The sequence below is a fragment of the Theobroma cacao genome, chromosome 2 (assembly GCF_053813885.1).
Source record: "Theobroma cacao isolate CCN51 chromosome 2, ASM5381388v1, whole genome shotgun sequence".
In the NCBI taxonomy this organism is placed as follows: Eukaryota; Viridiplantae; Streptophyta; class Magnoliopsida; order Malvales; family Malvaceae; genus Theobroma; species Theobroma cacao.
Window position 1 is genome coordinate 976,032 of NC_142640.1, and position 13,293 is coordinate 989,324.

At 31.7% G+C, this 13,293-nt stretch overlaps 1 protein-coding gene and 1 pseudogene across 3 annotated transcripts; both read right to left on the reverse strand.

The window, feature by feature from the left end:
• Positions 1-1,844: 1,844 nt before the first annotated feature.
• Positions 1,845-4,739, reverse strand: LOC108663945 (very-long-chain aldehyde decarbonylase CER1-like). 2 transcript variants are annotated; one of them, XM_088803745.1, is made up of 8 exons: positions 4,652-4,739; positions 3,983-4,520; positions 3,658-3,877; positions 3,029-3,398; positions 2,841-2,948; positions 2,455-2,751; positions 2,213-2,381; positions 1,845-2,123 (listed from the first exon to the last, which is right to left on the reverse strand). In XM_088803745.1, the coding sequence occupies exons 1-7, from the start codon at positions 4,709-4,711 to the stop codon at positions 2,301-2,303; spliced, it is 1,674 nt and encodes a 557-aa protein (XP_088659871.1). In that variant the 5' UTR covers positions 4,712-4,739; the 3' UTR covers positions 1,845-2,123; positions 2,213-2,300. The 2 variants fall into 2 exon arrangements, with proteins under 2 accessions (XP_088659871.1, XP_088659870.1); XM_088803744.1 differs by having other exon boundaries at positions 2,208-2,381.
• A 3,842-nt stretch (positions 4,740-8,581) lies between these two features.
• On the reverse strand, positions 8,582-11,391 carry LOC18607124 (very-long-chain aldehyde decarbonylase CER1-like; annotated as a pseudogene). The gene is made up of 9 exons (XR_016024490.1): positions 11,301-11,391; positions 10,946-11,169; positions 10,632-10,864; positions 10,307-10,526; positions 9,678-10,047; positions 9,489-9,596; positions 9,102-9,398; positions 8,850-9,023; positions 8,582-8,765 (listed from the first exon to the last, which is right to left on the reverse strand). The product of XR_016024490.1 is annotated as a very-long-chain aldehyde decarbonylase CER1-like (transcript).
• Between the last annotated feature and the right edge of the window lie 1,902 nt (positions 11,392-13,293).

Genomic DNA, 13,293 nt, shown 5'->3' on the forward strand with positions numbered 1-13,293 from the left:
ATGAAAACATAAAAAATTTGAGAAAGTGAAATTGTGATATTTCACATCTCACATTTGATATGAATATAATAATTAAGATTTATATAACAACTTAAGTTCATTATTATTAACAATTAAAATTTAAACTTTTAAGGGTCATAACCGTGTATACCTAACACCCCCTTGGCAGACTGATCATCCATCTACAGCCCCATTCCAGTCTCCTATAATTAACTACATACACCATAATACTTAAATAAAACATCTGTTAAACACGTAACATCAAAGTATTACAATACTTGCAGTTCACTACCTATGAGCTCTGTTCCTTAATTTGCTGCAGAAGTGTTGAAACTTTGTAGGCCAGAACACGGGACGCTGCAAAAATTCACCCAAAAACAGATCAAAATTTGATTTTATCCTCACTGGTACCCCCTCCTAGGAAGCAACCTATTCATTTTGCAAGAGCATCATTTCCAAAATTAGCTCCAAACCACCTCCAAAAAATTCCATGGAGAATTTCCAAACTACCATGACAGACTGTCTGGCAACCTTTAAGCCTATACCCAGCCTCATCTTAGCTCCACAAAAGCATATACCCAGCCACCATTATTTACATGGCAAAAACCATGAACACCTTTAATGCAAATATAAGACCTGCATCTTCTACTCTTGCGAGAAACTTTTATGGAACATATAGGTGTTATGCGAATCAGGAGTCTTGGTTTGATTTGGGTTGGGTCATTGCACTATCATCCGGCAGATCAGGTTGGAAAAGGGCTTTACCGGTAGATCAAGGATTTGAGTGGAGTCTATCACTACTAGGAACTTAGACCTGAACTTTTAAGGGTCGTATAGTGAAACCAAGTGGACCAGTATTTGAATTTGGGTCATTACGCTATGTTCCATTTTTCAGATGATAATGTCTATGCTCCATGTGGGGAGAATGAGAAGCTTTGGGTGCATGGGCATTTAATGCAGGAAAGCTTAATTTATGACTTAGATACAGAATTTGAGACTCATTTTCGAACCGGGATTCGTTTGGCTGATTTCGGTGCATTTTAATGGCTGATTTTTGTGAGATGGTGAAGAAAAAAGTCCAATTACAAATTCAAAACATAACTAGCAGTGAAAACAAGAACCAGGAAGAAACAAGAGAGCAGTGAAAAAAAGAAACACCCAACCTAGTATCAAAAGAATCAAAAAATATATATTCAACTCTTGCCAATCTCCAAAGTTCTCATCCAAACCTTCACGGTGGATTTCATAAGTCCTTCCTCGAACAAGGAAAAAGATTCTGAATCAACATTATCTCACAAATGTCATTTCTGTCGACACCCAACCTCCTAAGAGAATCAATACAGTAATTTACTTATCTAAATATATTCTAACAAAATACAACTTATAATATCATGAAAAGTATTAATCTATTGAGAATTTATAATGATATAATATCCAAAAAAACTCTTAAGTTATTTTAAAAAATTTAGATAAATTTTTATTTTTTTATTTTATTCAATTAAGCACTCGTATTTTTATTTTAATGGATCCTAATTAAAGATTGACTAATTGTTATTAATTAAAATATTACTTATCATTTTATATCAAGTTGTTGACAGGACATATTATAAATGATGATGTGACATACCAATATGACATGATAGTATAATCTTATGGTATTTTTGACCCATTATATCACTGTTACATGGATATAAAATAACAAATTATATTTTGACTGATAATAATTAGTCAATTATTATTCATAAGTACTTATTTGACCCAAAATAACACTACAAGGGCTTAATCAAAAGCTTATTTGAATTTTTTTTAATAATGTAAAAAGTTTTTTCAAGCATTATGCCACTTAATATCAATTTCAAAGACATTACGATAAATTACAAAATACAAAGATTATTCCAAATATCTTATTAGTTATCATCTGAATATAGATGATATATTGATATTTATTCCTCGAGGCTCTAAGCAAGGATTGACAAAGGACGAAACCCATGTTGAAGAGTGGCCTCCCAAACTTTCTCAATCCCAAAAATGGTGTGACCGCACTCGTGAACATCCCATCCTTCCAAACCATGAACTATCCCTGCTACTCGCCATGCACTCATTACCATTCTTGGCAACCAATTCTGTATCATTTTAATTAAGAAAGAAAAATTAATTTATTGAAATTAATCTTGCATCTTAAGATAAGAATGAATCCCAGCACTAACCTCACATGAGTGCATGTTCTCAAGAGATTTAGGAGCCACCATGGCCGGAGTACTGTGGTAGTAGCAATCTTCGCGAACTTTCCTTGGTGGGAATTAAGAAAATGGAATGAATATTGTTCCTTGGGATGCCTTCAACTGTTCTTCCTGGGTCAACCCATCTCCCACCAACCATATCTTCAAAGTATAAAAGTGAAAACATTGAATATTTCAACATAATTTCCTTAGCAAACAAGCAACACATGTTTACCTTGTGATCATATCTTTCTGTAAGAACCAAATTGTCTCCAAACTTGTCTACGTGCTCTAACAGCTTCTTATATTCATCATCGTTCAATGCAGCAACCTTGACACCCTTTTGGCACAAAGCCAGGGCTATGGCATAAGCAACCTTAGAAAGCTTGCCCCTCAGAACTACTTGCCTTGTTTCTTCAGGAATGCTGTTCACCACCACAGCCGCCGCCAAACTGCTTCCATCCACGATCTTGATTTTAAGCTTAGGGTGCCTTTGGATATAGAGCTCTGCATTCCCGTTAAGCTCTTCATCCTGCATATTTAACTGACATTGATTAAATGGAAAGCCTTATGAAAATGAATAATTTGGAAATTATAGCTAGACACAGAGAAGAAACATGCCTGGTTCAAAAGCCCTAAACTCAGCACCTTAGCTCCCTTCCTATCTGCCTCTGATATAGCTTCTTCAATTAACTTATTGATTTTCCCTCTTTGTCCTCGAGAAAGATACTGTGAAAAGATTCAATATATGCATATTAATTAATGAAAAAAATATGGAGAGAGAAATGTATGCTTTGGTTAATTATTACTTGCATATTGTTTCTTGGTACCACCCAAGATTGTAGTTTGAGTTTCTCGAAGGTGTTCCTCTCTGAAACGAAGGCATGGCCGTAAATCCAAGTCAACAACACAGACCAAAACGTGACGGGCCACATGACCATGGTGGGAGCCTGGTGGGGCTTGGAGGCCAAGGAAGCGAGTCCTAGACGAAGATGAAAGAGGGAATCTGGTGTGGTCAAATGTGTTAAATGTACAACGTCGGGTGATTCTTCTTGCCTTTTTAACGAAGCTTCATACAGAGCATCGGCGGACTTGTCCATTGTTCCGTAAATATAATCATAAAACGGCATAAAAAGGGAGTAATTGGTTCGGAATTGAGTGTGATGGAGAGAATGAAATCTGCATATTGTTTTTGTAATCGGTCAAAAATTTTTTTATTAATATCAAGATAATAGAAGCTCTCAACATCTGATATAAAAATAAATAATCAAACATTCGAATATATACAATAACTTGACATTTTATAAATAAATGTCAAAATTTGGTTCAAAATTATCAGAAAAATAATGTGATAATTGAAAAATCATGTTTTTGCAGTAGAAAAAATTAGACACAATTACGAATTTAAAAAGAATGAAAAAGTTAATCAAATACTTACGAAGGAGTGTACATGAAATACTTGACTAGAGGAAAAATTGAGAAAACCCATTTCGGGGTGAATTCAAAGTTACAATGTCCCATGTTATTCATGAAATCAATATAAGATATGTAACCAAATAATGATACGATGGAAGCTGTTCCCATCGATACCGTTGTCAACATTGGTATCATAAAGAGCAGAAAGTAGGAGATTATTTCTGCAAATGGGTGAATTACCGCTGCCAAGGAAAAAAAAAATTGCAGACGCATTAATCAAATGAAAGAATATGTATACTCGAAATCATATGGAAAATTAATGATGATTGCATAGTTCTGCAACTTACAAGTAATGGGTTCGGTCACTATAGAAGAATGGTGATGGGAGTGGTAGCGAGAGTAGAGGTAATGGTGGTGCAATGCCCTGTGGAGCCAATAATAAAGGAACTCGACAGGACCCGTATGAAGTAGAATTGTGATTATAACTCCATCTGATCTCCATATGGGAAAGTGAGATGCTTCTGGCAGTCTCATATTTCCCAAGTAGAGTATAATTCCACTTAATATGATCTGATCATCCTTGCCAAACATATCCATCATTTTCAGCATGTTAGTGTCGAGATCAGAGGCAATCAGACAACAATGGAGTATAGAGATTGACCAGTTGCTTTCTCTGTCAACTTGCTCGAAGTCGATGCCCTTATCAATGATCCTGTTGTTTCCTTTGGCAGTTCGGTAACGGGAATAAGAAATCCATAGTTGGTTGTGAAGGATTCTTGTCAAGAGAAATGGGAATATGAGGAAGTTGGCAAGGCCCCTCTCGTTTCCTGCTTTCGTCGCCCATGAATAAGCGCTGTGAACCACCCACGGGGCCAAGATCACGTACTATTACCCAAACATGCAAAAACGGTGTGAAAAATCATCAATATTTCCAACCCAAAGGAAAATGAAAAATTGAATGAATTAATCTTAACTCATGCAATAAATAATATTGTAGAGAAATGAAGCCTGGATACCCTGAAGTTCCCAAGTGATTCCCATGGCCAGTTAGTGAGAATCCCAGGTTTCGTAGCCATGTTTAATGATCTCTCTCTCCTCTACCGTTTCTTCTTCTGTATCTTTTGTTGTCTAGAATACCCAATCATTTTATAGACCATCGAGAATTATTTATATTTACTTTTACAAAATTATATCGATAAGATTTCATTAAAAAATAAAATTATATCGATCAGATTTCGTTAAATCATTTAATTAACATTTATCATATGTCTGATTTTTTATAAAATTGTATGAATTAGTTAACACCCTTACAAATTGAACCCAAAATTGGTAAGTGGTTATGACCAAACATAAATATATATCAAAAATATTATTGAAGATTTGAAGTATAAATTAATTAAAGATATATTAGCACGAAAATCAGATTTTTTGGGCCCATTTTTCATGCGGTTAGGTACTAATTGAAAAATATTCCCAAGCATGATATGCGTTTGGTATTCCTTTGTAAGCAAAAGACTTTTTTTTTTTCCCTTAGACATGTGACCATGTGTTGACATATCACCCAAAAGATTTTTCTATGACATTAGAAAATAAAATAGTGAAAGGAAATAACAGTAATTTGGACATAATTATTCTTTAAAAAAATTTAGATTCATTTATTTTTTTATCTGAAAAAAATTATAAATTAATTTTTATAATTTTATTAATAAACAAATAAAATGAATAGCTAATGCAGAGTCATGCATAAGATCAAGATCACATATTGTCAACTTGCTCGAAGTCGATGCCCTCATCAACGATATTGTTGCTCCCTTTGGCAGTTCGGTGACGGGAATAAGAAATCCATATTTGGTTGTGAAGGATTCTTGTCAAGAGAAATGGGAATATGAGGAAGTTCGCAAGGCCCCTCTCGTTTGCTGCTTTCGTCATCCATGAGTGTACGCTGTGAACCAACCACGGGGCCAAGATCACGTACTGTTGCACAAATATGTGAAAAATCATCAACATTTCGAACCCAAAGAAGAATGAAAAATTCAATGAATTAAATCTTAATTCATGCAATAAAAAATATTGTAGAGAAATGAAGCCTGGATACCTTGAATTTCCCAAGTGATTCCCATGGCCAGTTAGTGAGAATCCCAGGTTTCGTAGCCATGCTTAATTCTCTCTCTCTCCTCAACCACTACTATGGGACCCTGTGCTATCTGCAATACAGACGATTTTATACACCATCGAGAATTAATTAATTTTTAATACATTATTTATGCTTAATCATATTATATCAACAATTTGATACACTAAATAAACTTATAATATTCCACTACATAATTGAGAAAGAATAAATAAAAGGTGAAATACATTCACCTCTTCAACTTTTGGTCATAATTATACGTGTATTTATTAGTTTTTAAAATAAACATTTCGTCTCAAATGCGTAAACTACATTAATGCTTAAATATGAAATGTTTAAAATATCATTTTTTATTTCATTCCTATCTTTTCTCCCAAGCTGGCTAGCAATGTTCCCTTACATCGACCAGCCACCTTCCGACCAGATCTAACCATGGCATGCCAAATCTGGTCAAGTCTCCCTTGAGGAACACCCTACGCTCTTCATCATATTATTTATAATATCCACTTATAAATTCTTCTTTCCTCATTTTCCCTTTCTTCTTTAATTTCAATAAAAACGATCTTATTTTTTTAATTTTTTTTAAAAAAATAATCGATTTGAATATTTAACTTTAGACCTTTGATGTTATTGAACCGTCCCTTTACACACACAGAAGTTGCCAACCTATTATTAAACCAAGTAAAGAAAAGTAGCCATTGCATTTGTGCCCTATTCTCATTGCCATTACTTTCTTAATTTAGCTTTCATTATCATTTATTATAGTTTGAGTTCCACAATAAAAATATTGAAAAGTAATAAAAAAATAAAAGAGATGAGTTCGATTCTTATATTTATATCTCTTAATTATAAAAAATCTCGTTATACTATTTAGTGAAGAAAATGTTTTCGTGAATAACATTCATCTACATTTCACTTTCTATGTAATTAAAAAATATTATTGTGGTTATATCTATTCTATCTGACCTTTAAAAAAATTATATTAATCAGATATCGTTAGATCATATAGTTAAAAAAATATTGTTGTATGTGACATATGCAATGTCTGGTTTTTTAAAAGATTGTATAAGTTAGATTTTTGGTAAATATTGTTGCATATACTTTCAATTTTCACCGAAAAAAGTCATACCAGTATTAATTTTTCCAAGGTAAACGGCAATAATGACTAGCATCCTTACAATTTGTACCAAAAATTGAACCCAAAGTCATGACTAAACTTACATATCTATCAAAAAGATTCTTAAAGATTTTATGTATAATTGGATATGAAAATTAATTAAAGATATGTCAGCAAGAAAACCATCCATAAGATTTTTGGGTATGTAATATGACCACTTGTCGACCTATCATCCATAAGATTTTTTGGTGTGTAATATAATCACGTGTCGACCTATCACCCATAAGATTTTTGGTATAAAATATTGTCACAGATCTCATATCAGTAAGAGATAAACGGGTTTTGGATATATAAACATGAATCTTCCATTACCTTAAGCATATCTTTTAGATTGAAAATTTGAGCTTATAATTTATAAACTTATTTAAATTCTATTTTCAAAGTTTAAAATAGCACATTGAGGATATAAGAGTTCCTCTTCTCTATGGGTCAAAAGCTAATGCAACGAGAGCATTGCACAATTGAATGTAGTAGAATATCAATAAAATATCATGAATCAATGAAGACGTTGCACAATTGAATGAGGTGGAGTAAAATATCATGAATCAACGAAGACGTTGTACAATTGAATGAGGTAAAAGATCACGAATCTCACATCAGTAAATTAAGTGAGGTAGAATGTCATGAATTTCACATCAATAAATTGAGTGAGGTAAAATGTGATGAATTTCACATTAGCTCATGTGACAATATGATCACTTCTCGACCTATCATTTATAAGATTTTTGGTATGCAATATGACCACGTGTTAATAAAATAAATATATTAAGTTATTAATAAAATATTAGCAATGTAAATTATATATATATATATTAAACAAAGTAGGGATTTGATTATTTGCAAAGCTAAACTCAGTACACAAAATAATTAGTATGATCAATTAATAAATAAAAATGGTCCATCCATCAAAATTCAAACACTAATAGGAATATCTACAGCAATGGGCAAAGTCAAAATCTAAAATACAAAAGAGAGACTAAATTCATTTCTAATTTTACCCAACTCAAAATAATATTAATCACTTATTATTAAGCTAAGTGGCTTCAGAAATTATGTAATCAAAACATATTATTGTTAAAATATTGATAAAAGAAATTTCATATCAATTAAATTACAAATATTCTGGATATATAAATTCTTTAGTATAGACTTAATCAAAATATTATACGACAAATTTATCAAGATAACTTATTTTATTTTATTTTTTTTGAAATGTATGAGTCAATTGATTGATTAAAAAGGAGTACATGAATGTCGATTCAAATCTGTTGTCATGGATAAATCAACTATAGACTCTTGGAAACCCAAATTACCTAAAAAAGGTAGCTCCCTCCCCCCTTCTGTTGTAATTATATAAACTCTTTTCACTTTCTTAATCAACAAGTACTAGAAAATTTGCTAATTTCATTGAGACTTGATTTTATCGAAGAATATTAAAATCTTACACAACAAATTATTTTCACACCTCATCTAAATATTCAAATAAGAGATTCAAATTTCAAATTTTAATTATTAAAAGATATTTCGTTTGAGATTATTCCTATGAATGCTCATAAAATTAATTAATGAGCATTCGAAATCATTACAATAAATTATAAATACTTTATTAATTATCATCTGAATATAGATTATATACTATTATTTTTTCCTCGAGGCTCTAAGTGGGGATTGACAAAGGACGAAACCCATGTTGCAGAGTGGCCTCCCAAACTTTCCCAATCCCAAAAATGGTGTGACCACACTCGTGAACATCCCATCCTTCCAAACCATGAATTATCCCAGCAACTCGCCAAGCACTCATTATCCTTCTTGGCAACCAATTCTGTACCATTTTAATTAAGAATGAAAAATTAATTTATTGAAATTAATCTTGCATCGTAAGATAAGAATGAATCCCAGCACTAACCTCACAAGAGTGCATGTTCTCAATAGATTTAGGAGCCACCATGGCCGGAGTACTGTGGTAGTAGCAATCTTTGCGAACTTTTCTTGGTGGGAATTGGGAAAATGGAATGAATATTGTTCCTTTGGGTGCCTTCAACTGTTCTTCTTTGGTCAGGCCGTCTCCCACCAACCATATCTGCAAAATATAAAAGTGAAGTGAAAAAATTGAATATTTCAATATAATTTTCTTAGCAAACAAGTAACACATGTTTACCTTGGGATCATATCTTTCTGCAAGAACCAAATTGTCTCCAAACTTGCCTACGTGCTTTAACAGCTTCTTATATTCATCATCTTTCAATGCAGCAACCTTGACACCCTTTTGGCACAAAGCCAGGGCTATGGCATAAGCAACCTTAGAAAGCTTGCCCCTCAGAACTACTTGCCTTGTTTCTTCAGGAATGCTGTTCACCACCACAGCCGCCGCCAAACTGCTTCCATCCACGACCTTGATTTTAAGCTTAGGGTGCGTTTGGACATAGAGCTCTCCATTCCCGTTAAGCTCTTCATCCTGCATATTTTAACTGACATCGATTAACTTGAAAGCCTTATGAAAATGAATAATTTGGAAATTATAGCTAGACACAGAGAAGAAACATGCCTGGTTCAAAAGCCCTAGACTCAGCACCTTAGCTCCTTTCCTATCTGCCTCTGATATAGCTTCTTCAATTAACTTATTGATTTTCCCTCTTTGTCCTCGAGAAAGATACTGTGAAAAGATTGAATATATGCATATTAATTAATGAAAAAAATATGGAGAGAAAAATGTATGCTTTGATTAATTTATTACTTGCATATTGTATCTTGGTACCACCCAAGATTGTAGTTTGAGTTTCTCGAAGGTGTTCCTCTCTGAAACGAAGGCATGGCCGTAAATCCAAGTCACCAACACAGACCAAAACGTGACGGGCCACATGACCATGGTGGGAGCCTGGTGGGGCTTGGAGGCCAAGGAAGCGAGTCCTAGACGAAGATGAAAGAGGGAATCTGGTGTGGTCAAATGTGTTAAATGTACAACGTCGGGTGATTCTTCTTGCCTTTTTAACGAAGCTTCATACAGAGCATCGGCGGACTTGTCCATTGTTCCGTAAATATAATCATAAAACGGCATAAAAAGGGAGTAATTGGTTCGGAATTGAGTGTGATGGAGAGAATGAAATCTGCATATTGTTTTTGTAATCGGTCAAAAAATTTTTTATTAATATCAAGATAATACAAGCTCCGAACATCTGATACAAAAATAAATAATCAAACATTCGAATATATACAATAACTTGACATTTTATAAATAGATGTCAAAATTTGGTTCAAAATTACCAGAAAAATAATGTGAAAATTGAAAATTCATGTTTTTGCAGTTGAAAAAATTAGACACAATTATGAATTTAAAAAGAATGAAAAAGTTAATTAAATACTTACGAAGGAGTATACATGAAATACTTGAGTAGAGGAAAGATTGAGAAAACCCATTTCGGGATGAATTCAAAGTTACAATGTCCCATGTTATTCATGAAATCAACATAAGATATGTAACCAAATAATGATACGATGGAAGCTGTTCCCATCAACACCGTTGTTAACATTGGTATTATAAAGAGCAGAAAGTAGGAGATTATTTCGGCGAATGGGTGAATTACCGCTGCCAAGGAAAAAAAAATTTGCAGACGCATTAATCATATGAAAGAATATGTATTCTCGAAATCATATGGAAAATTAATGATGATTGCATAGTTCTGCAACTTACAAGTAATGGGTTCGGTCACTATAGAAGAATGGTGATGGGAGTGGTAGCGAGAGTAGAGGTAATGGTGGTGCAATGCCCTGTGGAGCCAATAATAAAGGAACTCGACAGGACCCGTATGAAGTAGAATTGTGATTATAACTCCATCTGATCTCCATATGGGAAGGTGAGATGCTTCTGGCAGTATCATATTTCCCAAGTAGAGTATAATTCCACTTAATATGATCTGATCATCCCTGCCAAACATATCCATCATTTTCAGCATGTTAGTGTCGAGATCAGAGGCAATCAGACAACAATGGAGTATAGAGATTGACCAGTTGCTTTCTCTGTCAACTTGCTCGAAGTCGATGCCCTTATCAATGATCCTGTTGTTTCCTTTGGCAGTTCGGTAACGGGAATAAGAAATCCATATTTGGTTGTGAAGGATTCTTGTCAAGAGAAATGGGAATATGAGGAAGTTGGCAAGGCCCCTCTCGTTTCCTGCTTTCGTCGCCCATGAATAAGCGCTGTGAACCACCCACGGGGCCAAGATCACGTACTATTACGCAAACATGCAAAAACGATGTGAAAAATCATCAATATTTCCAGCCCAAAGGAAAATGAAAAATTCAATGAATTAATCTTAACTCATGCAATAAATAATATTGTAGAGAAATGATGCCTGGATACCTTGAAGTTCCCAAGTGATTCCCATGGCCAGTTAGTGAGAATCCCAGGTTTCGTAGCCATGTTTAATGATCTCTCTCCCCTCTACCTTTCCTTCCTCTGTATCTTTTGTTGTCTGGAACACCCAACCATTTTATAGACCGTCGAGAATTATTTATATTTACCTTTACAAAATTATATCGAGAAGATTTCATTAAATAATAAAATTATATCAATCAGATTTCGTTAAATCATTTAATTAACATTTATCATATGTCTGATTTTTTATGAAATTGTATGAATTAGTTAACACCCTTACAAATTGAACCCAAAATTGGTAAGTGGTTATGACCAAACATAAGTATATATCAAAAATATTATTGAAGATTTGAAGTATAAATTAATTAAAGAATATTAGCACGAAAATCAGATTTTTTGGGCTCATTTTTCATGTGGTTAGATACTAATTGAAAAATATTCCCAAGCATGATATGCGTTTGGTATTCCTTTGTAAGCAAAAGACTTTTTTTTTTTTCCTTAGACATGTGACCATGTGTTGACATATCATCCAAAAGATTTTTCTATGACATTAGAAAATAAAATAGTGAAAGGAAATAACATTAATTTGGACATAATTATTCTTTAAAAAAATTTAGATTCATTTATTTTTTTATCTGAAAAAAATTATAAATTAATTTTTATAATTTTATTAATAAACAAATAAAATGAATAGCTAATGCAGAGTCATGCATAAGATCAAGATCACATATTAAATGAAGCCTGCAACCTAAGATTTGCCATAAATCTTTGATTTGATTTTGATTCCCAAAATGGAAGGTTTTTAAGATTAGAACTATATATATAACTATATACTAAGTTATTAATAAAATAGTACTAATGTTAATGTAAATGGTTTCATTCGCTTGATATTATTTTATAAAAAAATAAAATAAAATATCAAAAATAGATAATAAAATAACAAATATTAACTAAACGAAATTTATATTTCCAACCCAACTTATAGGCCGAGTTCAAATACTTGGACCACCACAATGAAACCAAGTTGGCCATTTGTGTAGGTAAGCATCCATATTCATTATAGTTCATACCTAATTCCATCAAAATTTTTTTGAACTTAAGATGGATTGGGTAGTTTAGTCCATTATACTTAAAGATCAAATAGATCAAATATTTTTAAAAAAACCGACCAAATATAAATGAAGACCAAATTGACCAAAAATAGATTTGGTTTAATTGGTCTGGTTTTGGACCAATGGACTAAAATTTTATCACTTTTTTAACAAATTATTATATTAAAACGTATAAATTTAATCCATAATTATACTATATACAAATTATGTATAAATTAAATATAAGTATATATAATATATTATTTTATTATATATATAAAATTAAATACACAACTTATATGCTTTAATATTTTAATTTTTATATCAAAGTTTGTATAAATAATATGTTATAAACATTAAACCAAAAACTAAAAAATTTATTAAGTGTAATCATATACATAAAATCTATCATAAGTTATAGTAATATTTATATATAAATTAAATGTGTGTATATAAATAATACATTACTTTATTATGTATATATGAAATTAATGACAAACTTATATGTTATAATGTTTTATATAAAATTTATATAAGTAATAACTAATTATAAATAATATGTTATAAAAACTAAGGTGATAATTAATAAAGTTATTAAGTGTAATCATATAAATAAAATTTATTATAAGTTATAATAATACTTATGTGTAAATTATCTATATAATGTTTATACAATTTTATATATGTATATATATTATGAAATATTACTAAATGTAATAATTATAACATATTAATACGTAGGATATTTACTATCATATATTATAATATTAACATATAAGTTATATCATTTAAAATATATAACTTGTAATTTCATATTAATACAAATTTATAAATAAATAAATAAATAAAATTGCTATTATTATAATTTGTATACATACATATAATAA

Coding starts and splice junctions, on each gene's coding strand:
- LOC108663945 (XM_088803745.1), bottom strand. CDS start 4,711: ATGGCTACGAAACCTGGGATTCTCACTAACTGGCCATGGGAATCACTT. Junction 4,521..4,651: donor AATCACTTGGGAACTTCAGG/GTATCCAGGCTT, acceptor TTTGGGTAATAG/TACGTGATCTTGGCCCCGTG. Junction 3,399..3,657: donor TATTTCATGTACACTCCTTC/GTAAGTATTTGA, acceptor AACAATATGCAG/ATTTCATTCTCTCCATCACA.